Source organism: Lithobates pipiens, unplaced genomic scaffold, assembly GCF_037356315.1.
Source record: "Lithobates pipiens isolate NorthernLeopardFrog02 unplaced genomic scaffold, aLitPip1_a1.2 Scaffold_8, whole genome shotgun sequence".
Lineage (NCBI taxonomy): Eukaryota > Metazoa > Chordata > Amphibia > Anura > Ranidae > Lithobates > Lithobates pipiens.
This window is the reverse complement of record NW_027507903.1, coordinates 11,770,321-11,793,473: the sequence shown is the minus strand read 5'-3', so window position 1 is coordinate 11,793,473 and position 23,153 is coordinate 11,770,321. Positions and strand designations below refer to the sequence as shown.

At 36.8% G+C, this 23,153-nt stretch overlaps 1 protein-coding gene across 2 annotated transcripts in view; it reads right to left on the bottom strand.

Moving 5' to 3' along the window:
- Nucleotides 1-23,153, bottom strand: part of LOC143963450 (immunoglobulin superfamily DCC subclass member 3-like) — a 319,528-nt gene that overhangs the window by 134,909 nt on the left and 161,466 nt on the right. For both annotated transcript variants that reach the window (XR_013270965.1, XM_077473082.1), the window contains exons 3-6: nucleotides 15,682-15,826; nucleotides 12,899-13,029; nucleotides 11,321-11,458; nucleotides 3,525-3,683 (exon numbers count right to left, since the gene is read on the bottom strand). Coding sequence is in view for 1 of the 2 variants with exons in the window: in XM_077473082.1 (XP_077329208.1) it covers nucleotides 3,525-3,683; nucleotides 11,321-11,458; nucleotides 12,899-13,029; nucleotides 15,682-15,826 (573 nt within the window). In the remaining variant the exon portion in view is untranslated. The remainder of the gene's footprint in view (nucleotides 1-3,524; nucleotides 3,684-11,320; nucleotides 11,459-12,898; nucleotides 13,030-15,681; nucleotides 15,827-23,153) is intronic.

Here is a 23,153-nt window from a genome sequence, read left to right as displayed (position 1 = left end):
TACATTTTATTGCCCTCTTTTTTTTTTTTTTTTGCTTTTTTTTTTATTTTTTTTATTAAGCAGGAAATACTGTATACATTTTATTGCCCTCTTTTTTATTTTTGCATTTTTTTTTATTTTTTTTATTAAGCAGGAAATACTGTATACATTTTTTTTTTAAGCAGATTATCAGATCAGAGGGTATTTGAAACAAAGATAGTATATAATGTGTGCTATTTTCCCATCCAATAATCTTTAAAAAAACAAACAAAAAAAACCTACCAACTGTCATGTTAGTAACACAATGCAACACTTTATATGGATTTGTTTGGCCTTTATTATGTCAGAGACTCTGCGCTATAAACCGTTTTTTACATTGTGAGTATTCTGTATTGTACAGTAGCAGTGCTATTGTCAGGGGGCGCTGAATATAAATTCACATAATTCTAAAAAAAAAAAATAAAAAAAATTAAAACCATTTATCGTTTTCCTTCCACTCCACAATTATGAGCCACTTTGTGTTGGTCTATCACATAAAATCCCAATAAAATACATATGTAACCTCTAACGAGCAGGGCCCTCTGATCCCTCCTGTATTGATTTGGACTGTAATTGTACTGTCTGCCCTCATGTTGTAAAGAGCTGCGCAAACTGTTGGCGCTATATAAATCCTGTATAATAATAATAATAATAATAATTTAAGTTTTTTAGTTGTAACATGACAAAATGTGGAAAATTTCAAGGGGTATGAATACTTTTTTTGTTGTAAATATTCTAGATAGGAAAGTATATCAGAATTACTTGTTTTCAATTTTTTTTTTTTTTTTTAAACATTTCTTCAGTCACTTCTTGGTTTCTTGCCTAGGCAAATGATGTCACACATCCCAGGAGTTGTCGGGCCTGGTTCACGCCAATGCGTTTTTTTGGTGCTTTTTGCAGAAAAACGCACTGCAGTCCATTTAACAATGGTTTCCTATGGGACACGCGTTCACATCTATGCTTTATTTAAAACGCGAAGCGATGCTTATATTTGCTTTTTTTTGGGGGGGTTTATAGACTTCTACCATACCTCCCAACATTTGGAGATGGGAATGAGGGACACCTACTAAGGCTGGATTCACACCTATGGCAATTTTAGTGCTTTTTTTCATTTTGAAGATTTGGCCAATTGTGGGGTCGGGTGTCAAAACCTGTTTCCTGATTGGCCGGGAGGAGGATCAGTGTTATAATAGTGAATATTCATTCGCCGTTGAAACACACCTGGGTGGGATTGCAGGGCGTTCTCTGCCCCCCCCCCCCCCCCCCAAGCACTCTATCTTGAAGCCTATTGGAGCCTCTGGCTCTAATCAGTGCTTGAAATAAAAAACACCCCCCCCCCCCCCATTGGAATCCATGCATGCAGCCTCTTGAAATGGGCTGGGCGCGTGGATAGGAGGGGCGTGGCGGCACCCCTGCGCCCTTAATGGTTACAAAAATTTAAAGCGTCGCCCATGGAGATGTTTAACCACTTAAGGACCGAGCCTCTTTCTGACATTTGTTTAAAAGTTCAAAACAGTTTTTTTTTTTGCTAGAAAATTACTTATAACCCCCAAACATTATACTTTTTTTTTTCTTCTAACACCCTATAGAACAAAATGGCGGTCGTTGCGATACTTTCTGTCACACCGTATTTGCGCAGAGGTCTTACAAGCGCACTTTTTTTGGAAACAAAATACACTTTTTTGAATAAAAAAATAAGACAACAGTAAAGTTAGCCCAATTTTTTTTAATATTGTGAAAGATAATTGTTATGCTGAGTAAATTGATACCCAACATGTCACGCTTCAAAATTGCGCCCGCTCGTGGAATGGCGACAAACTTTTACCCTTAAAAATCTCCATAGGCGACGTGTAAAAAAATTACTACAGGTTGCATGTTTTTAAGTTACAGAGGAGGTCTAGGGCTAGAATTATTGCTCTCGCTCTACCGATCGCAGCGATACCTCACATGTGTGGTTTGACCACCGTTTTCATTTGCGGGCGATACTCGTGTATGCGTTCATTTCTGCGCTCAAGCTCTTCGGGGCGGGGCACGTTTACATTTTTTTTTCTTAATAAAAAAAAGAATTAAAATAAAATAACAAAAATAAAAAACTACTGACATCAGTGGTGGAACTACCAGGGTCGCAAAGGTGGCAAACCTTTGCGCCCCCTGGCCCTGGCGTTATGACCCTTGATATCTCACCAAAGCCTCCCAACCGGGGCTCTTAAAAAAAATAATAAGAACTAAAATTGTAAAGAAAAAAAAAAAAAAAAAAGATAAAAAAGAATTAAAATAAAATAACAAAATGAAAATAACTATTGACACCAGTGGTGGAACTACCAGGGTCACCTGGCCCTGGCGTTATGACCCCTGATATCTCACCAAAGCCTCCCAACAAGGCTCTTAAAAAAAATTATAAGAACTAAAATTGTAAAAAAATAAAAATAAAAAAAAGATAAAAAAGAATTAAAATAAAATAACAAAATGAAAACAACTATTGACACCAGTGGTGGAACTACCAGGGTCACCTGGCCCTGGCGTTATGACCCCTGATATCTCACCAAAGCCTCCCAACAAGGCTCTTAAAAAAATAATAAGAACTAAAATTGTAAAAAAAATAAAAAAATAAAAAGATAAAAAATAATTAAAATAAAATAACAAAATTAAAATAACTATTGACACCAGTGGTGGAACTACCAGGGTCACCTGGCCCTGGCGTTATGACCCCTGATATCTCACCAAAGCCTCCCAACAAGGCTCTTAAAAAAATAAGAAGAACTACAATTGTAAAAAAAATAAAAAGATAAAAAAGAATTAAAATAAAATAACAAAATGAAAATAATTATTGACACCAGTGGTGGAACTACCAGGGTCACCTGGCCCTGGCGTTATGACCCCTGATATCTCACCAAAGCCTCCCAACAAGGCTCTTAAAAAAAATAATAAGAACTAAAATTGTAAAAAAATAAAAATAAAAAAAAGATAAAAAAGAATTAAAATAAAATAACAAAATGAAAACAACTATTGACACCAGTGGTGGAACTACCAGGGTCACCTGGCCCTGGCGTTATGACCCCTGATATCTCACCAAAGCCTCCCAACAAGGCTCTTAAAAAAATAAGAAGAACTACAATTGTAAAAAAAATAAAAAATAAAAAGATAAAAAAGAATTAAAATAAAATAACAAAATGAAAATAATTATTGACACCAGTGGTGGAACTACCAGGGTCACCTGGCCCTGGCGTTATGTCACCGGGTTTGTTGGGAATGGGCTCAGAGGGACGCTTCTGGATAGGAGAGGGACCGGGACGTGTGTGTATTTGGCGCCATTACTATTCTCCCAGGATGCATCTTTCAGACTAGGCACTTGCCTGGAGCTCAAGGCTTTTTACTAATAAATTGTAAATATAAATAAAAAATATAAATTGTTTTATTCCATAATTTTTTTGTACTGTTTGACATATTAGAAATCTATTGGTGCAGAATTGTAAAGTTTAGCAAATTTGAATTCCTTGTTTCCTTACCCTGAACTACGAGCCTCCCCTGTGCCGTCCGGCGCACCCTGGTGCCCGGCTTGTTGGCCGCACAGACGTAGATTCCAGAGTGATGTACGGTGAGGTCCGATATCATTAGATTCCCCGTTCCCAATACCTGGATCCCTTCCACACCAATAGGACGGCCATCTGCAAAGAGACCAAAATTCACGTTCATTGATGGTGGCTCCAGGTCCTGGGATTGGACTTGGTTGAGATTAGATCGATTGAATGGACCGGGTCTATTCCAAATGTAAACGGCTACGGCAACCAGAATGTACGTTAAGTAAAAAGAACAACCCGCCATTGTCTAAAGAAACGGGCAGAATGACAGAACACACACGGAAAGAGAGCCTTGCGAGCTCATTGGTAGACATGTGCACTGCCGAAAATGTGTTCATTTTTGTTAAAAAAAATAAATCATGTTTTAGGTCATTCGTTATGATTGCAATTCGTAAGTTTGAAAATTCGAGAAAAAAAAATAGAAAATTTGAAAATCCAAAAATTTTAAAATCTGTAATATTAACTAATTAATAATAACTATTACTAACTATAAAATTCTAGGTATTGGAATTTCCTTTCAAATTTGGCTGTTAGTGAACGTAACGAATATGAATTTATCAGTTTTTATGAATTATCCAAAATAACAACTGGAACGCAACTAATTAATAATAATAAATAATAATAATAATATATAAATAATAATAAAAATGTTTTATTATTATTATTATTTATTATTAATTTGTTCCATTCCATTTGTTTAGTAGCGGCATTCTTTATTTTTGGATATTTTGTAAAAGTATTCGTTACATTCCCTAACAGTTAAATTTGAAAGGAATTTCCAATACCTATAATGTAACAGTTAGTTATTATTAGTTAGTTAGCTATTTTTTTGAATTTCTGGATTTTCATTCTTATTTTCGGATTTTAACATTTTAAAATTTACGAATTTTCAAATTTGTGACTTTTTAGGTTTTTTTTTTTTTCAAATTATCCAATTATCAAATTTACGAAGTGCAATCATAACGAATGGCCCAAAAAACTAAAACAAAAAACAAAAAAACAAATTAAACAAAACCGAACTAATTTTTCAGCAGTGCACATGTCTAATGGCTACTGCAGCAGGCTTGTAGGCAGGTTCAGTTAGCTAATAAAAAAACAGCCAAAGGCCAAACGCCGCGCTAATGAAAGTATATGAATGTCCAAAAAATAAAAATAAATCAATCGGTAGAGGAGCCAGCACTTCGAGTTTTAGAATACAAGAAAACCCCTAAATCAGTGACAAATAAAAAAATAAGTGCAGTGCTAAGTGATAAAACAATAGTGAAAAGAAAAATTTACATAAATAATAATATATCAAGAAATATGCAGAGCTACACCTTTGGAGCCAATCCCCAGACGACGTCCGCTTGTGACGAAACGCCGCGTAGGGAGGTGCTTTGACGTCATCACGTTTGCCTCGTTGGAGGTGTAGCTCTGCGGAGGACAGCGAGCAGGGAGAGTGTTATGGGACACCGATGATTTCATATTGCGTTATATTGCAACTTTCTTGTAAGTGCGATCTATTTATTTTTATTAAATTCTTTATTTAAATACTACACAATGGGAGCTTTTATTATTTTTATTCCCTGAGTGGTACCGATCTAGGATCAGCTGTATTGCGGCATTAGGTTTTTGGGAGACCGAATTCCCTGGGCTTGCTGAGACCATTCTATTGGTCTTTGGAGTCGGTAAGGAGAATATTTGCTCACTTCCTGGGTGTTTTTTCACTTGGCAAAGGGATTTCATACTCACTGATCTTCGTTGGCAATTCACCTAAGGACTTGTATCTATGGACTGATTTTCACTATACTTTCACTTTTTGGGACTCTGCCTTAGTTTTCACTTTTAGCATTTTTTCACCAGATATTTTTAGCCACTTTAAATAATATATATATTTTTTTTATGTTTATTATATATGCTTAATTCTAGTGTGCAAATCTATTATATTTAAGCAGAGTTTGTGCTATTAATCCAGCATATTTCTTGATATATTATTATTTATGTAAATTTTTCTTTTCACTATTGTTTTATCACTTAGCGCTGCACTTATTTATTTATTTGTCACAGGTTCAGTTAGCTAGTCTGCCACCAGGAGGCTCAGTAGCACCCTCCTGCAGTGATGTTATGGGTGAAAAATTTGTTCAATTTTGTTTCATTCGATTTTGTTTTTTTTTGTTTGTTTTTCAGGTCATTCGTTATGATTGCAAATCATAATTTAGAATATTCGAAAAAAATAGTAAATTCAAAATTCTAAAATCTGAAAATTCTAAAATCTGAAATAATAACTAACTAATAATAACTATTGCTAACTATTAAATTATAGGTATTGGAAATATTTATTTATTAATTTGTTCCATTCCATTGCACTGCCGAAAAATGTGTTCGTTTTTTTTTTTTCCAATTTTTGGGTCATTTGTTATGATTGCAATTCATAATTTTGAATATTCTAAAAAAAATTGTAAAATTTGAAATTCTAAAATCTGAAAATTCTAAAATCTGAAATAATAACTAACTAATAATAACTATTGCTAACTATTAAATTATAGGTATTGGAAATATTTATTTATTAATTTGTTCCATTCCATTGCACTGCCGAAAAATATGTTTGTTTTTTTTTTCCAATTTTCGGGTCATTCGTTATGATTGCAATTCATAATTTTGAATATTCTAAAAAAAATTGTAAATTCAAAATTCTAAAAACTGAAAATTCTAAAATCTGAAAAAATAACTAACTAATAATAACTATTGCTAACTATTAAATTATAGGTATTGGAAATATTTATTTATTCATTTGTTCCATTCCACTGCACTGCCGAAAAATGTGTTCGTTTTTTTTTCCAATTTTCGGGTCATTCATTATGACCACAATGTGTAAGTTTGAGAATTCTAAAAAATTTGTAAATTTTAAAATTCTAAAATCTGAAATAACTAACTAATAATAACTATGACTAACTTTTAAATTCTAGGTATTGGAATTTCCTTTCAAATTTGGCTGTTAGTGAATGTAACGAATACGAATTTATCCGAAGTTACGAATTATACTAAATTAACAATTGCCGCATCTAAACAAATGGAATGGAACAAATTAATATTAATAAATAACAATAATAATAATATTTTTTTTATTATTAGTATTATTTATCATTAATTATTTCCGTTCCATTTGTTTAGATGCGGCAATTGTTAATTTCGTATAATTTGTGACTTCGGATAAATTCGTATTCTTTACATTCACCAACAGCCATATTTGAAAGGAAATTCCAATACCTAGAATTTAATAGTTAGTAATAGATATTATTAATTAGTTAGTTATTTCAGATTTTCACATTTTTAGGTTTTCAGATTTTTGCATTTTCAAATTTACAAATTTTTCCAAATTGACAATTTTTTTTTTTCGAATTTACAAATTTTGTTCACATTTATGTTTTTTTTCTAATTTACCAATTTTTTCTAATTTACCAATTTAAAGAAATTCATTAAAAACACGAATTTGGAACGGAACGAATTGCACATGTCTATTGAATAGGAATGAGATACTAGGGTGGTTGATTTACTAAAGGCAAATAGGCTGCTCACTTTGCAAAGAAAATTTCCCACAGCTTAGTAAATGAGGTGAAGCTCTGCTGATTTCCACCATCCAATTATGCGCATTTTCCTTCAACATCATTAGGTATTCTTTGCAAAGTGAATTTCCCCACATTTCACTGAGCTAAGTGAAAATTCCCCTGTAAAGTTAAAATTCCCTTGTAAAGTGAGCAGCCTATTTTCCTTTAGTAAATCAAGCTCCAAGGTGAACAGGAGCAGAGCAGATGATTCCGCCCCCACACCCGCCCTTCACCACCCCAGCAATGGGGTTGATTTACTAAAGGCAAAAAGGCTGTTCACCTTGCAAAGGAATTTTCACTTAGCTTGATAAACGAGATAAAGTTTTGCTGACTTCCATCTCCATCATCCAATCATGTGCATTTTCCCTGAATGTACCCTGTTTCCCCTAAAATAAGACCTAGCGTGATTGTCGACGATGGCTGCAATATAAGCCCTACCCCCCAAATAAGCCCTAGTTAAAGTCCTTCTATGTCTTATTCTCAGGGTAGGGCTTATTTTTGGGGAAAGAGGGTGGGGTTTATTTGGGGGGTAGGGCTTATATTGCAGCCATCACCGACACTCATGCTAGGTCTTATTTTAGGGGAAACGGGGTAACTGGGTATTCTTTGAAAAGTGAATTTTCACCACATTTCTCTTAGCTTGATAAATGAGGCAGAGCTCTGCTGACTTCCATCTCACTTGCCTGGGATTGGGTATTCTTTACAAAGTGAATTTACGTGATACTCACTGAGCTAAGAGAAAATTCCCCTGCAAATGAAAATACCGCTACAAAGTGAACAGTCTGTGTGCATTTAGCAAATCAACACCAACGGAGCAGGTAGCTCAGCCTCCTTCATTTTAAGCAATGGGATTGATTTACTAAAGGCAAATAGGCTGTTAATTTTTGCAAGGGAATTTTCCCTTAGCTTGTAAAATGAGGTCATACTCTGCTGACTTCCATCATCCAATTGTGTGCATTTTCCCTGCATGTGATTGAGTATTCTTTGCAAAGTAAATGTTCACCACATTCACTAAGCTAGTAGAAAATTCCCCCCAAAAAAGTGAAAATTCCCTTGCAAAGTGAACAGACAATTTGCCATTAGTAAATCAACCAAAATGGGACAGAGAAACGCCCATAGCTCCATGGTGAGCAGGAGCAGAGCAGGCGAATTTTCCCTTAGCTTGGTAAACACGATAAAGTTCTGCTGACTTCCATCTCCATCATCCAATCATGTGCATTTTCCTTGAATTCTTTGAAAAGTGAATTTTCACCACATTCGCTCAAAGAATATTTCGCATGAAAAGTAAAAGTTCCCCTGCAAAGGGAAAGGCCTACTTGCCATTAGTACATCCACCCCAATGGGAGAGAGAAACAAGGTATGCGGGTCAATCAGATCCCCGACGCCAACAATGGGGGTTCATTTACTAAAGGCAAACAGGCTGCTCGCTTTGCACTGGAATTTGCTCCAGAGCTTAGTGTCATCAAATTTTACTTTCATGTAGAAGGAAAAAAAAAACAGCAGTTTTACTTGCACATGATTGGATGATGGAAATCAGCAGAGCTTCCCCTCATTTACTAAGCTCTGGGTAAAATTCCCTTGCAAAGTGTGAATTCTCTTGCAATGTGAAAAGCCTGTCTGCCTTTAGTAAATCAGCGTCAATAGGTACAAAATATTAGACATGAATTTCTGAATTCCGAAAATCCCCAAATTTTCGAAATTTGGAATTTGAAAATTCTGAAATTTGGAAGTTGGAAAATTCGGAAATTCCAAATTCGAAAAATGTGTTTGTTTTCGTTTCATTCGGTTTTTTTTTTTTGCTTTTTTCGGAAATTCAAAAAATGGGAAATCTGAAAATTTGGATTTTCACATTTCTGAATCTTCAAATTTCTAAATTTGGAATTTTTGAATTTGGAATTTCCGAATTTTCCAACTTCCAAATTTCAGAATTTTCAAATTCCAAATTTCGAAAATTTGGGGATTTTCGGAATTCAGAAATTCAAAAATCCGAAAATGTGAAAATCTGAAAAAAAAGAAAATCCGTAAAATTTGAAATAATAACTATTAAATTATAGGTATTGGAATTTCCTTTCAAATTTGGCTGTTTGTAAACGTAACAAATACAAATTTATCTGAAGTTACGAATTATCCAAAATAACGAATGCCGCATCTAAACAAATGGAATGGAATAAATTAATAATAAATAATAATAATAAAAAGGTTTTATTATTAACATTATTATTTATTATTATTAGATCATTACGTTCCATTTGTTTAGATATGGCATTCGTTATTTCAGATAATACGTAACTTCAGATAAATTCGTACCTGTTACATTCACTAACAGCCAAATTTGAAAGGAAATTCCAATATCTATAATTTAATATTTTTTATTAGTTAGTTATTTCAGATTTTCGGGTTTTCGAATCTTCAGATTTTCATTCTTTTGAATGTTCAGATTTTCGTTCTTATTTTTGGGTTTTCAAATTTCCAAATTTCCAAATTTTATAATTTCGAATTTCCGAAATACCGAGCTTCTGAATTTCTGAAATTTCGAAATTTCAAATTTCCGAATTTCAAAATATCAAATTTCTGAAGTTCGAAATATCAAATTTCTGAAATTTAGATTTTCTGAATTTTAGAGTTATCCAATTTCCGAAAATTTCGAATTTCTGAAATTTAGCATTTTTTCCAATTTCTGAAATTTAGAATTTCGGAATTTCCAAAATTTAGAATTTTAGAAAATTCGTAAATTAGAAAATTCGTAAATTAACAAATTTGTCAAAATTTATTAAAAAACTAGTTTGGAACTAAATGAATTGCACATTTCTACAAAATATTACTTTATTATGAAAACCCTTGCGGATTCCTACTGAAGTGATTAGCCTCAGGTGATGCACAGTGATGAAACAAACTATCCTATATAAGTTGTACCTGTATATCTGCAGCTCTCTGTCCTCTACATCTTCCTAAAGCACACATTTTTCACAGCATTCCTTAGCTCCAGAAGGCAGGGGGCGGGATTCAAATATCATCCACTGCACAGCATAAAGCTGGGTGTAATCTGAGACCTGAGTGGAGGCAATAGACCCCCCACCCCTCCCCTTTACATAGTCTCAAAGAGAAACATACACGGTTGAGGCTCTCAATCACCTGCTGTGTGTTGGAGAGGGGCAATGCATGATGCAGATAGCAGAGCCACACACTATAGAGGGATGTGCTTTGTTCATGTTTTGTTTCTGAAGGTTTACAACCACTTTAAGTGTTAGCCCTTGTACACACGGTCGGAGATTCCGACAACCAAATCCGTCGGATTTTGTCCGACGGATTTTGTCCGAAACTGTTGTATACACACGGTCGGACGAAGTTGTTGGAAAATCCGATCGTTCAGAACGTGATGACGTTATTTCGTTACGACGGGACTACGTTCAGGCTAGTAGCCAAAAGCTTTGATGTAGGAATTTGATCTGAGCATGCGTGGCACTTTGTCCGATCGGAATTCTCTACACATGATCGGAGTATGTGCGATCGGAGCATTTTGTCGGGAAATATTTCCGGCAAGTTGGAAAATTTGGTCCGACGGATATTCCAACGGAAACAGTCCGATGCAGACCACACACAGTCGGAATATCCGACAAAACGCTCCAATCGGACACATTCCGTTGGAATCTCCGATCATGTGTACAACGGCTTAGACATGTGCAGTTAGTTTAGTTCCGAATTAGTTTTTTACCGAATTTTGACAAATTTGTTATTTCTGAAATCTCCGAAATTTTCAATTTCCGAAATGTCCGAAATTCCGGCATTTCCGAAATTTGAAAATTCGAAAATCGGAAAATTCAAAAAATTTGGAATCCGGAAATGCACAAAAAATAGAAATGCAAAAATCCAGAAATGCGAAAATCCAAAAATCCAAAAATGCAGAAATTCGAAAATCTGATTTCTGAATTTCTGCATTCCTAATTTCCAAAAAAAGCAAAATAAAAAGAATGAAATGAAAACGCACAGATTTTTTGTCAGTGCACATGTCTATTAAGTGTACTGACCCTTCAGGTCCAGCAGGTAGCACCCATAGCACACCAGAAAAAATCAGACATGACTGTATCTCTAGTAGCTTATGGTCCAATTATTCCATATTTTTCATTGAATTCCATAACTCACCAAGACGGCTCCAGGACACAATTGGCCGAGGATTTCCAGTAGCCATACACTCGAGAATCGCTGTCTGATGAACAGTCTTAGTCAGGTTCTCAGGACCAGCTAGGATCATCGGATCCTTGTATCCAGTGTAGTGAGGACCTGCAGGAGATAAAAGCAATACAACAATTGTTCCACATTCATGGAAAAAATATAAGACACGTGCAATTAGTTTAGTTCCAAAATAATTTTTTGTTAACAAATTTTAACAAATTAGGTAATTGGGAAATATCCAAATTAAAGAAAACTCGTCTGCTGAATTTATTAGAATATTCGTAAATTTGAATATTCAAAAATTCATAAATTTGAATATTTGAAATTTCGCAAGTTCGTAAATTCAAAAATCCAAAAATTTTAAATACCAAAAAAAAGAAAGAAAATTCAAAAGAATGAAAATAAGAAAATTTGAATAACCAAAAATTCGAAAATCTGAAATATTAACTTAACTATTACTATTACATTATAGGTATTTTATTTCCCCTTTCAAATGTAGCTGTTAGTGAACGCAACGAATACGAATTTATCCGAAGTTATGAATTATCCGAAATAACGAATGCCGCATCTAAACGTATTGAACGTAACTAATTCATAATAATAACAACAATAAATTATAATAACAATTTTATTATTATTATTATTTACAGTGGAACCTTGGATTACAAGCATAATCCGTTCCAGGAGAATGCTTGTAATCCAAAGCACTTGCATATTAAAGCGAGTTTCCCCATAGAAGTCAATGGAAATTAAGATAATTTGTTCCGCATTGACTTCTATTGCATGCAATACCGCATGTGGCCAGAGGATGGGGGCGCCAGAGAGCCTTGGAAATACTCAGGGACAGCTCGGCTGAACTCGGAAACCCTCAGAAACACTCGGGAAAAGAGTATTTCTGAGTGATTCAGAGTATTCCCGAGTGTTTCCGAGTATTTCCGCGTGATTCCGAGTATTTCCGAGCGGCTCCAAACCGTTCCGAGTGTCACCGTCTCCCCCGCACCTCTGGCCAAATGCGGTACTGCACACCCCATTATCCAAAAAAAACGAATGGAATGTAACTAATTAATAATAAATAACAATAAAAATAATAAAAATGTTTTATTATCATTATTTTTTATTATTAATTTGTTCTGTTCCATTTGTTTAGATGCGGCATTCGTTATTTCGGATAATTCGTAAACTGGATAAATTCGTATTCGTTAGGTTGACTAACAGCCAAATTTGAAAGGAAATTTCAATACCTAGAATTTAATAGTTAGTTAATATTAGCTAGTTAGTTATTATTTTGGCTTTTCGTTCTTTTGAATTTTCAGATTTTTGAATTTGCGAATTTACGAATTCTCAAATTTCCATGTTTTGGCATTTTCGAATTTACGAATTTACGATTTGCTAATATACTCATTTTGATCATAATGAATGACCCGAAAAACGGGGGGGAAAAAAACAAACAAATGAAACGAAAATGAAAAGGAACACATTTTTCGGAAGTGCACATGTCTACAAAATACGGTCTTCAAATAGATGTACAGGAAGTGTAGGTTCTCATACCTGTCACAGTCAGCATGGCCTCGGGGCTGTATTTATTGCCAGCGGCATTTTTGGCCACACAGCGGAATGTTCCCCCATCTTCACCTTGAAGGGCAGTTATCTGCAGCACACCAGTGGGCAACAAGGTGTATCTGTGGGTAAAAAAAAAACAGTTATAAGGTTTCAATTAAATATCTATAGGCAACCTGAATATACAACAAAGTGCAAAGGGGGAAACTTCCGAGAAAATACACCAATACAGGTAAACAACCATACAGCTGGGGAAATTATTTTGATTCCCTGCAATTTTGTAAGTTTGTCCTCTATAATTTTTATCATAGAATTTTAAGCAAATATCCAGAAAAAAAACACATGATAAAAATGTGATAAATTAAATTAGCATTTGATCCCCTACCAACCAACAATTCTGGCTCCCATGGACTGTCTACAGTAGGTGCTCATGTGGTACACAGATTAGGCTGCATTGCTGGGCACAGGTGAGGCTGAATTCTTGGGTACAGGTGAGGCTAAATTCTTGGGTACAGGTGAGGCTGAATTTTTGGGTACGGGTTATGCTGCATTACTGGATACAGGTGAGGCTGCATTCCTGGGCACAGGAGAGGCTGAATTGCTGGGCACAGCTGATGCTGCATTCCTGGGTACAGGTGAGGCTGCATTGCTGGGCACATGTGAAGATGAATTGCTGGGCACAAGTGAGGCTGAATTCCTGGGCACAGGTGAGAATGAATTCCTGACTACAGGTGAGGCTGCATTGCTGGGTACATGTGAGGCTGCATTCCTGGGCACAGGGGAAGCTGCATTCCTGGGCACATGAGAGGCTGGATTCCTGGGCACAGGTGAGGCCGCATTGCTGGGCACAGGTCAGGCTGCATTCCTGGGCACAGGTGAGGCCGCATTCCTGGGTACAGGTGAGGCTGCATTGCTGGGCACAGGTGAGGCTGAATTCTTGGGTACAGGTTATGCTGCATTGCTGGGTACAGGTGAGGCTGCATTGCTGGGCACATGTGAGGCTGCATTTCTGGGTACATGTGAGGCCGCATTGCTGGGCACAGGTGAGGCTGTATTGCTGGGCACAGGTGTGGCTGCATTGCTGGGCACAGGTGAGGCGGCATTCCTGGGTATGGGTGAGGCGGCATTGCTGGGTACGGGTGAGGCTGAATTCTTGGGTACAGGTTATGCTGCATTGCTGGGCACAGGTGAGGCAGCATTCCTGGGCACAGGTGAGGCAGCATTCCTGGGCACAGGTGAGGCAGCATTTGCTGGGCACTGGTGAGGCTGCACAGATGGGCATTGGTAAGGCTGCATAGATGGGCACAGCTGAGCCCTGCATTCTTTATGTAACGCACTCCTGAACTCTGCACTCTGTTTATCTTTATGTTGTCTTCAAAATATCTAGTAGTCATATCTCAATATATGCTAAGAAGTATCTTTTTTTTTTAAATCTTTATTTAAATCCCCGGATTTCATTGTAAAAACCTGGTCACCTTTACTTAACCCCATTCACGCTGATGTAACACACATAGGCGGCCTCACTGCACTGGACTTTTTTTCTGTGGGGCCGCATATATGTGTTCCTCCCTTGGTCTCGCCCAGAGCCCCGAGCCCCGTATGCTAACCATCGGGACCCGGATTCCGGGTCACCTGATCGCTGTTGTAGCCTCTGATTGATTACCACAATAACCAGTCACTGTGAAGCCCACCCCTTATGTTTTTTTTCCCTTTCTGTGAATGGAGAAGAAGGATGCAAAGTATCTTTCTCATTCCTTGCAGAAAAAGAAAAAAAAAAAGTGTAAAAAAAAATAAAAATAAATAAATAAATAAATAAATAATAAAAAAATGTATAAATTAAATCATTAAAAAAAAAAAACGAGATCGAGGTTTGATCTAGGTCAGTGCCAGGGTTAGTGTTTGGGTCAGGTAAGGGTCAAAGGTCAAGGTTAGGGTCAAAAGGTCAGGATCAGTATATTTTGAAGAGGATTTTTTATTTTTTTTGTTAAAAAAAAAAGAAAAGCAAAAAAGCAGAATGCACACTATTGCTTCTGGGCTGTACCACGGGTACGTACAACAACTAACATACACATATGTGGTATCGCTGCGATCGGCCTGAGCAGGAGAATTTATTTTGGATTGTTCTTTGGTGATAGATTATGGTAATTTATTTTAATATAATAATATATATTAAATATATATTAAAATAAATGTAAAAAAATATATATATTTGACTATTTTGGGCCAGTTTTCCATGATAATAATAATAATTAAAAAAATCAGGAGATATCTATAACTATTTACTACCAAATGAAAGCCCAATTTGTCCTGAAAAAAAAAAACGAATCCACCTGGATGTACAAAGCGGTGGTGATGATATGTAGGGTTTTACTAACACAAGTCAAAGTTGCAAATTTGCGCTTAGGAATTTCAATTTTTTTTTTTACCCTTAGGCGTGAAGGGGTTAAAGCAGTTGTAAACCCTTACATACACCCAGTGAAGTGACTGGCCTCAGGTGATCATACTCAAGACAAAACAAATCATCCTACATAAGTTGTACCTGTTTATCTGCAGTACTCCCTCCTCTAGAGCTGTTTAAAGGCCAGAATTCATACAGCTTGTATGATATTTCAGAAAAAAGAGGGGTGGAGAGCAGAAATGACACACCGCAGAGCTCAGTGAGCAGAGTTTTGAGCCCTGACCGGAGGGAAAAATCGTTAACTAACATGGTAGAACATTCTATCACTACTGTACTGATGGGTCGATGTCATTGCACAACCCGTCGTCCTATTTACCTTGGGTGCTTTGTGTCTATCGATTCTTTATTTCGTTGCCATATAATCTGCGGTTCCGGCACTCCACGGATCTGACACTGAAATCTGGCCACGCCGCCTTCTTCTAGAGTCGTGTCTCGGGGGAAGATGTGAAAATCCAAAATGGCTGTTGGAGGAGAGGAGAGGTACATAAAGAAGAAGCAATTCTACAACTTCAAAAGTTTAATTAAATTAATTAATTGGGTAGACAAATAAATTAATAATTTCACAGAATAATAAACAAATTCATTCATTCATTATAATTATAAAAAAAATGAATCATTTCACATAATAAAATAATAAATAAATAGATCATATTTCTAATAAATTAATAATTCCACAGAAAAAAATGATAATTTGTACATAATAATAAATACATAAATAAGCAAAAATATAAGTTCACATAATAAATAAATGAAAACATTAATTGAATCATAATCATAATAAGTGAATCATTTCACATAATAATAAATGAATGAATATATAAATCATATTAAAGTAATTTCACATAGTAAATAAATAAGTACATACATAAAAAAAAAGGAATACATGAATAATAATAAATACATAATTCAATTCACATCACAAAGCTGCTTATACGGGCGTTTGAGCTTTTTTAAATTAATAATTTATTTATTTATTTTACCTCTGCCTCTAAACATTCCTCTAGGTTAGCCTATAATAGGGGTTGATTTACTAAAGGCAAATAGACTGTGCACTCTGCAAGTGCAGTTGCTCCAGAGCATAGTAAATTAGGTAAAGCTTCGCTTTGCAAAGAATATCCAATCACATGCAAGGAAAATATAAAAAAATAAATAAACAGCATTTTTGCTTGCACATGATTGGACAATGGAAGTCAGCAGAGGTTCCCCTCATTTACTAAGCTCTGGAGCAACTGCACTTTGCAAAAGTGCACAGTCTATTTGCCTTTAGTAAATCAACCCCTTAGTGTCCATGCACATTTTAGGCATTTTCAGTAGTGGCAGAACCCCCCACTCCAAAGTCACATCCTGAAGATGAGCTCAAAAAACAACTAAACACTCATGAACACTCATAAATGCTCCTAAATGCATGATTATAAGTGTTTGCCATTTTTTATAAAATTATTTATGTAAAAAAAAGAAAATGAAAAAAAAAAAAAATGTTTAAAATAATAAATTAATTGAATTAATTTATTTATTTAATTAAAACAATTGAATAGAACTTTATAAAATATCATAAATAATATAATTGTCATAATATTAACAATAAAAATCTATCTATCTATCTAAAGCTAGAGATTATATATATATATATATATATATATATATATATATATATATATATATATTTCTTGGCACTACAACCCTTATCTGTAAGAAAAGATATAACTTTGTTTTTTCTTTAATAAAATATTTTTAATAAAAATATTTATGTAAAAAAAAGAAAATTAAAAAAAAACCTCTAAAATAGTTTAAAATAATAAATGAATTGAATGAATTAATTTAATTAAAACAATTGAATAGAACTTTATAAAATATCATAAATAATATAATTGTCATAATATTAATAATAAAAATCTATCTATCTATCTATCTATCTATATAAATCTAGATATTTTATATTTCTTGGCACTACAACCCTTATCTGTGAGAACAGATATAACTTTGTTTTTTCTTTATCACTTGGTAGTTTTGTAAAAAAAAAAAAAAAAAAAAAAAAGCTTGTAAATCAATACACAGTCCAAATAGGTTAAGTTTAGCTGTGGGGGCCAAACCTGAAGCTCTTTTTTCTTTTTGAAGTGAGTAGATGTGAAGATGTTGGTTTTTTTTTTTTGTTTTTGTTTTTTTACAATTTTTCTTTGGATTTGCTGACGGATTGCTTTCCCCAACATCGCCTGCAGAGTCTGTGTAAATTTTAAATGAAAAATATTTTATGATTTGCTATTTATTTATTTTTTCGGCCCTTGACTCGTCAGTAGATGAGGTAGGTGAACTGACAGCAAATTCGATGGAAGGTCTGAAATAGTTCTGTTATTTCCTGCAGCAATTTCAAACACAATGATTTTATATATATATATATATATATATATATATATATATATATATATACCAGTAGAGTTGGAAATACTACATTTAACCATTCTCTGCAGGTTCAACACCAACCCCAGTTCTCAAGTCTCAAGGAATGATCAATTTTTCATGGGCATACAATACTATTTTTGTCTTTGGTGAGCTGTTCTGTACAGTCTGATAATTTACTTTCAAATATTTAATACCTATTTTTATGCATTTACTTGATGAGTAATTAATATTTTGTACTGGCCTCATACAATATTCAAATTAAAACATTCCAATTGGAGATGTATATTTGATTAGAGAACACTGAAGTATTTGGGTATAGCCATTTATTATTCAACCTATCATTTGTTAATGTGGGGAATGGTCAAAACCCTTTGTTATGTTTTGTTTCTTTTACTGTTTGTGTCAAGGAAAGTGTAAATTCTGTCCAAAGTGAGGGGAGATTCCCTCTAAGCCCTTGTACACACGGTCGGAGAATCCGTCGGAATGTGTCTTATCGGACCGTGTCGTCGGATAATCCGACTGTGTGTGGTATGCATCGGACTGATTCCGTCGGAATATCCGTCGGACCCAATTTTCCAACATGTTGGAAATATTTCCCGACCAACTGGTTCGATCGGACATACTCCGATCATGTGTAGAGAATTTTGATCGGACCAAGTGCCACGCATGCTCAGATCAAATTCCTACATCAAAGCTATTGGCTACTAGCCTGAACGTAGTCCCATCGTAACGAAATTACGTCATCACGTTCTGAATGATCAGATTTTTCGACAACTTAGTCCGACCGTGTGTATGCAACAGTTTCGGACAAGATCCGACGGACAAAATCCGACGGATTTGGTTGCCAAAATCTCCGACCGTGTGTACAGGGGCTTAGTCCTTGTACACGCGGTCGGAGATTCCGACGGAATGTGTCCGATCGGACCGTTTTGTCGGATATTCCGACTGTGTGGTATGCATCGGACTGTTTCCGTTGGAATATCCGACGGACCCAGTTTTCCAACTTGTTGGTAAAATTTTCCGACAAAATGCTCCGAACGGACATACTCCGATCATGTGTAGAGAATTACGATCGGACAAAGTGCCACGCATGCTCAGATCAAATTCCTACATCAAAGCTATTGGCTACTAGCCTGAACGTAGTCCCATCGTAACGAAATTACGTCATCACGTTCTGAATGATCAGATTTTTCGACAACTTAGTCCGACCGTGTGTATGCAACAGTTTCGGACAAGATCCGACGGACAAAATCAGACGGATTTGGTTGCCAAAATCTCCGACCGTGTGTACGTGGGCTTAGCCCTTGTACACATGGTCGGAGATTCCGACGTAATGTGTCCGATCGGACCTTTTTGTCGGATATTCCGACTGTGTGTGGTCTCCATCGGACTGTTTCCGTCGGAGTATCCGACGGACCAAGTTTTCCAACTTGTTGGTAAAATTTTCAGACAAAATGCTCCGATCGGACATACTCCGATCATGTGTAGAGAATTCCGATCGGACAAAGTGCCACGCATGCTCAGATCAAATTCCTACATCAAAGCTATTGGCTACTAGCCTGAACGTAGTCCCGTCGTAACAAAATAACGTCATCACGTTCTGAACAATCTGATTTTCCGACAACTTTGTCCGACCGTGTGTATACAACAGTTTCAGACAAAATCCGTCTGACAAAATCCGACGGACAAAATCTGACGGATTTGGTTGTCGGAATGTCCGACCGTGTGTACAAGGGCTTAGACAATTGTCAATGGAAAAGGTGTCTCCAATGGAAGATTTCCAGCACTGTTTCTGGTGAAATGTATTGGCTTGCTGCTGACTGCCTTTAATAAATACCAAATTAAAGTCTGTAAGTCCTCCTGTATTTTTGTGTTTTGCTACACTTATCACTAAACATTTGATTTACTAATGGATGGACACCTGGTTGTTCTCTTTGCTTAACAAGACGTTTACAAACTGGTTTGACCAACAAGACTCTCTCACACAACCCTAATATAAGAGCCTTCATATACTCTCACCTATGCAATGAAAACACGACAAAGGTTCATATAGGACTTCTTCTCTCACACAACCATAACATAAGGGTCTAGAGGAGCCATTCTCAACCAGGGTTTTGTGGAACCCTGGGGTTTCTCCTTGGTTGGCTAGGGGTTCCTTGAGCTGTGGCTAAATGACCTCCCATCTGATGGGACCTTCATAGTTCCAGGTCCAACACCACTTGGCAGAGCCAGTGAAGATGACAATCTTATCACCACTGCAAATGGAACATTTCTCCCACTGACCTCCACCTGTGTAAGGGGTGCTTTTCCAATAACCCCTGATTGAATAATCCCCATGGGTTCTCTGAGACCTGAATATTATTTCAAGGGTTCCTCTGAGGTAAAAACGTTGAGAAAGATGGGTCTAGAGCTTTTACATACGGTCTCCTAAGCAATAAACCCAAGAACTCTTCTCTCACAGAACCATAATCTAAGGGTCTAGAGCTTTTACATACTGTCTCCTAAGCAATAAAACCAAGAACTCTTCTCTCACACGGCTCTTATCTAAGGTTCCAGAGCCTTCACATACTCCCCCCTAAGCAATAAAAGCCTGATAAGGTGATAAAAGGACTTCTCTCACAGAACTCTAATCTAAGGGTCCAGAGCCTTGACATATCTTATCCTAAGCAATAAAACCAGGACTTTTTTCACATGTTGTGGAAATTTTTATTAAATGTATGTTGTCAGATGTCCCCCAGTGTCAGTTTTTCTGTAACACGCTCATGTTTGGTGGAAGACCATTGGCTGTGAAAACCTTCCCATGGACACGGCAGATTTGTTTGCTCTTTTAGGAATGTTCATTCATGCCTCACCAAGAGACTGGCCACCTCATGGCGACTGCATTAACGCTCCAAGCAAGCAGATCTGCGTACATGGGAACCATAGCATAACCATTCAAAAATCATGGCCCACTGATCCATGATAGAGTACGGCTCTTGTTATTGGTAGCAGTGGGAATGTGCACACGATCGTGTTCAGAGCCATGTAAGTAGTGTTCAAATTGTGAGACACTTTGTGTTTCACAAGGCTCTGCACACGACCATCTGCACATGTCAATACTGGAATTCTATTTGAATATATACATGTATGTGATTGGCTTTCTGAAGCCACCACCTTCCTTTGTTATTCATGTTTACAGTATAAATTAAAGCAGCATACCATGGTAGAAAGGATTTTGCTAAGCTCAACGTGATACCAGTGTATGTCTGTGTTACTTGGAGATATACAAACGCGTTTTCCCTCCATTATACCAGAGCTATGATTGTGCTTATTAGCACATGGAATTATTTGCTTATAGGAGAAGCTTTATATTTTCCACCACACACACCGCCCTAAACTAAGGTTCAGCACCCTTCCTTTAACATCACCTGAGCAATAAAACCCAACAAAGGTTCTACCAAGATTTCTTCTCTTAGCCCTTGTACACACGGGTCGGACATTCCGACAACAAAATCCATCGGATTTTGTCTGACGGATTTTGTCCGAAACTTGTGCTGCATACACACGGTCGGACAAAGTTGTCGGAAAATCCGATCGTTCAGAACGTGATGACGTTATTTCGTTACGACAGGACTACGTTCAGGCTAGTAGCCAATAGCTTTGGTCTAGGAATTTGATCTGAGCATGCGTGGCACTTTGTCCGATTGGAATTCTCTACACATGATCGGATTAGGTCCGACCGGCCCAGTTGGTCGGGAAATATTTCCAACATGTTGGAAAATTGGGTCGGACAGAGATTCGGACGGAATCAGTCCGATGCATACCACACACAGTCGGATTATCTGACGACACAGTCCTATAAGACGCATTCCGATCGGATCATGTTGTCGGAAAGTTTTATAACCAAGCTCTCAAACTTGGTCCGTCGGATATTCCGATGGAAACAGTCGAATGGAGCCCACACACGGTGGGATTATCTGACAACACGGTCCGATTGGACATTTTCCATCGGAATGTCCGACCGTGTGTACAAGGGCTAACACAACCCTGATCTGAGGGTCCAGAGCCTTCACATACTCTCTCCTAAACAATAAAACCAAAACCTCTTCCCTTTCACAACCCTAATCTAATGGCCCAGAACCTTCCTACACTCTTACCTACTACATAAATGTAAGACTTATTCTTTCACACAGCCCTAATTTAAGTTTTAAGAGCCTTTACATATGCTTTCCTAAGCAATTAAAGCCCAACACAGATTCTAACGAGACTTCTCTCGCACATCCCTAATCTAAGGGTTCAGAACCTTCACGCACTCTCTCCTAGGAAATAAAAACCCAACACAGGTTCTAACAAGACTTATTCTCTCACACAGCCCTAGCCTAAGGGTTCAGGCCCACATACTCTCTTCTAAGCAATAAAACCAATACTTTTTTTTCCTACACAACCCTAATCTAAGTTTTCAGGGCCTTTACACACTCTCCTCTAAGCAATATAAACGCAATAAAGGTTCCAACGAGACTTCTTCTTTCACTCAACCCTAATCCAATGTCTCAGAGCCTTCACACGCTCTCTCCTAATCAATAAAATCTTCTTCCCTTACACAGCCCCAATCTAAGGGTCTAGTGCCTTCATATACTATATCTTAAGCAATAAAATCAATACTTCTTCTCTCACACAACTAGTTCAGAGCCTTCACACTCTCTTATGAACAAAAATCAAACAAGAATTCTTCTTTTACATACCCCTAAACCAATAGTCCAGAGTCTTCAAACACTCTCTGCTAAACAATAAAACCAAGACTTTTTCTTCAAGCTAAGGGTCCATCACATACTTTCTCTTATGCAATAAAACCAAGACTTCCTCTCACAGAGCCCTAATTTAAAGGGGTTATAAAGCTTTGTTTTTTATTTTCTAAATAGGTTTCTTTAAGCTAGTGCATTGTTGGTTCCTTTTCCTTCGATTTGCCTTCTAAGGCCGCGTACACACGCGGGGACTGTTCGGCCAACTTTGTCCGTCAAACAGTTTCGGCAAACAGTCCGCTCAAAATTAGCATGGACGGACATGGCCACACACGACGTACGAACAGTTTGCTGAAACCGTGCGCGATGACGTGAACGGCACGTACGACGGGACGCAAAATACGACGTCCTATACATTGCATTACAACTTTCGGCGTGTAAATCCTTTCTGAGCATGCGCGGAACTTAGTTTGACGAACAAGCCTACACACGAGGGGACTGTTCGCTGAAACCAAGTTTCAGCGGACAGTTTTTCGGAAATTCCGAAAAACCTTGTTCAGCAAACTGTTCGCTGAAACTGTCCACTGAAAGCCCACACACGGGCGGACTGTCCGCCGAAACACTGTTCAGCGGACAAAGTTGGCCGAACAGTCCCCGCGTGTGTACGCGGCCT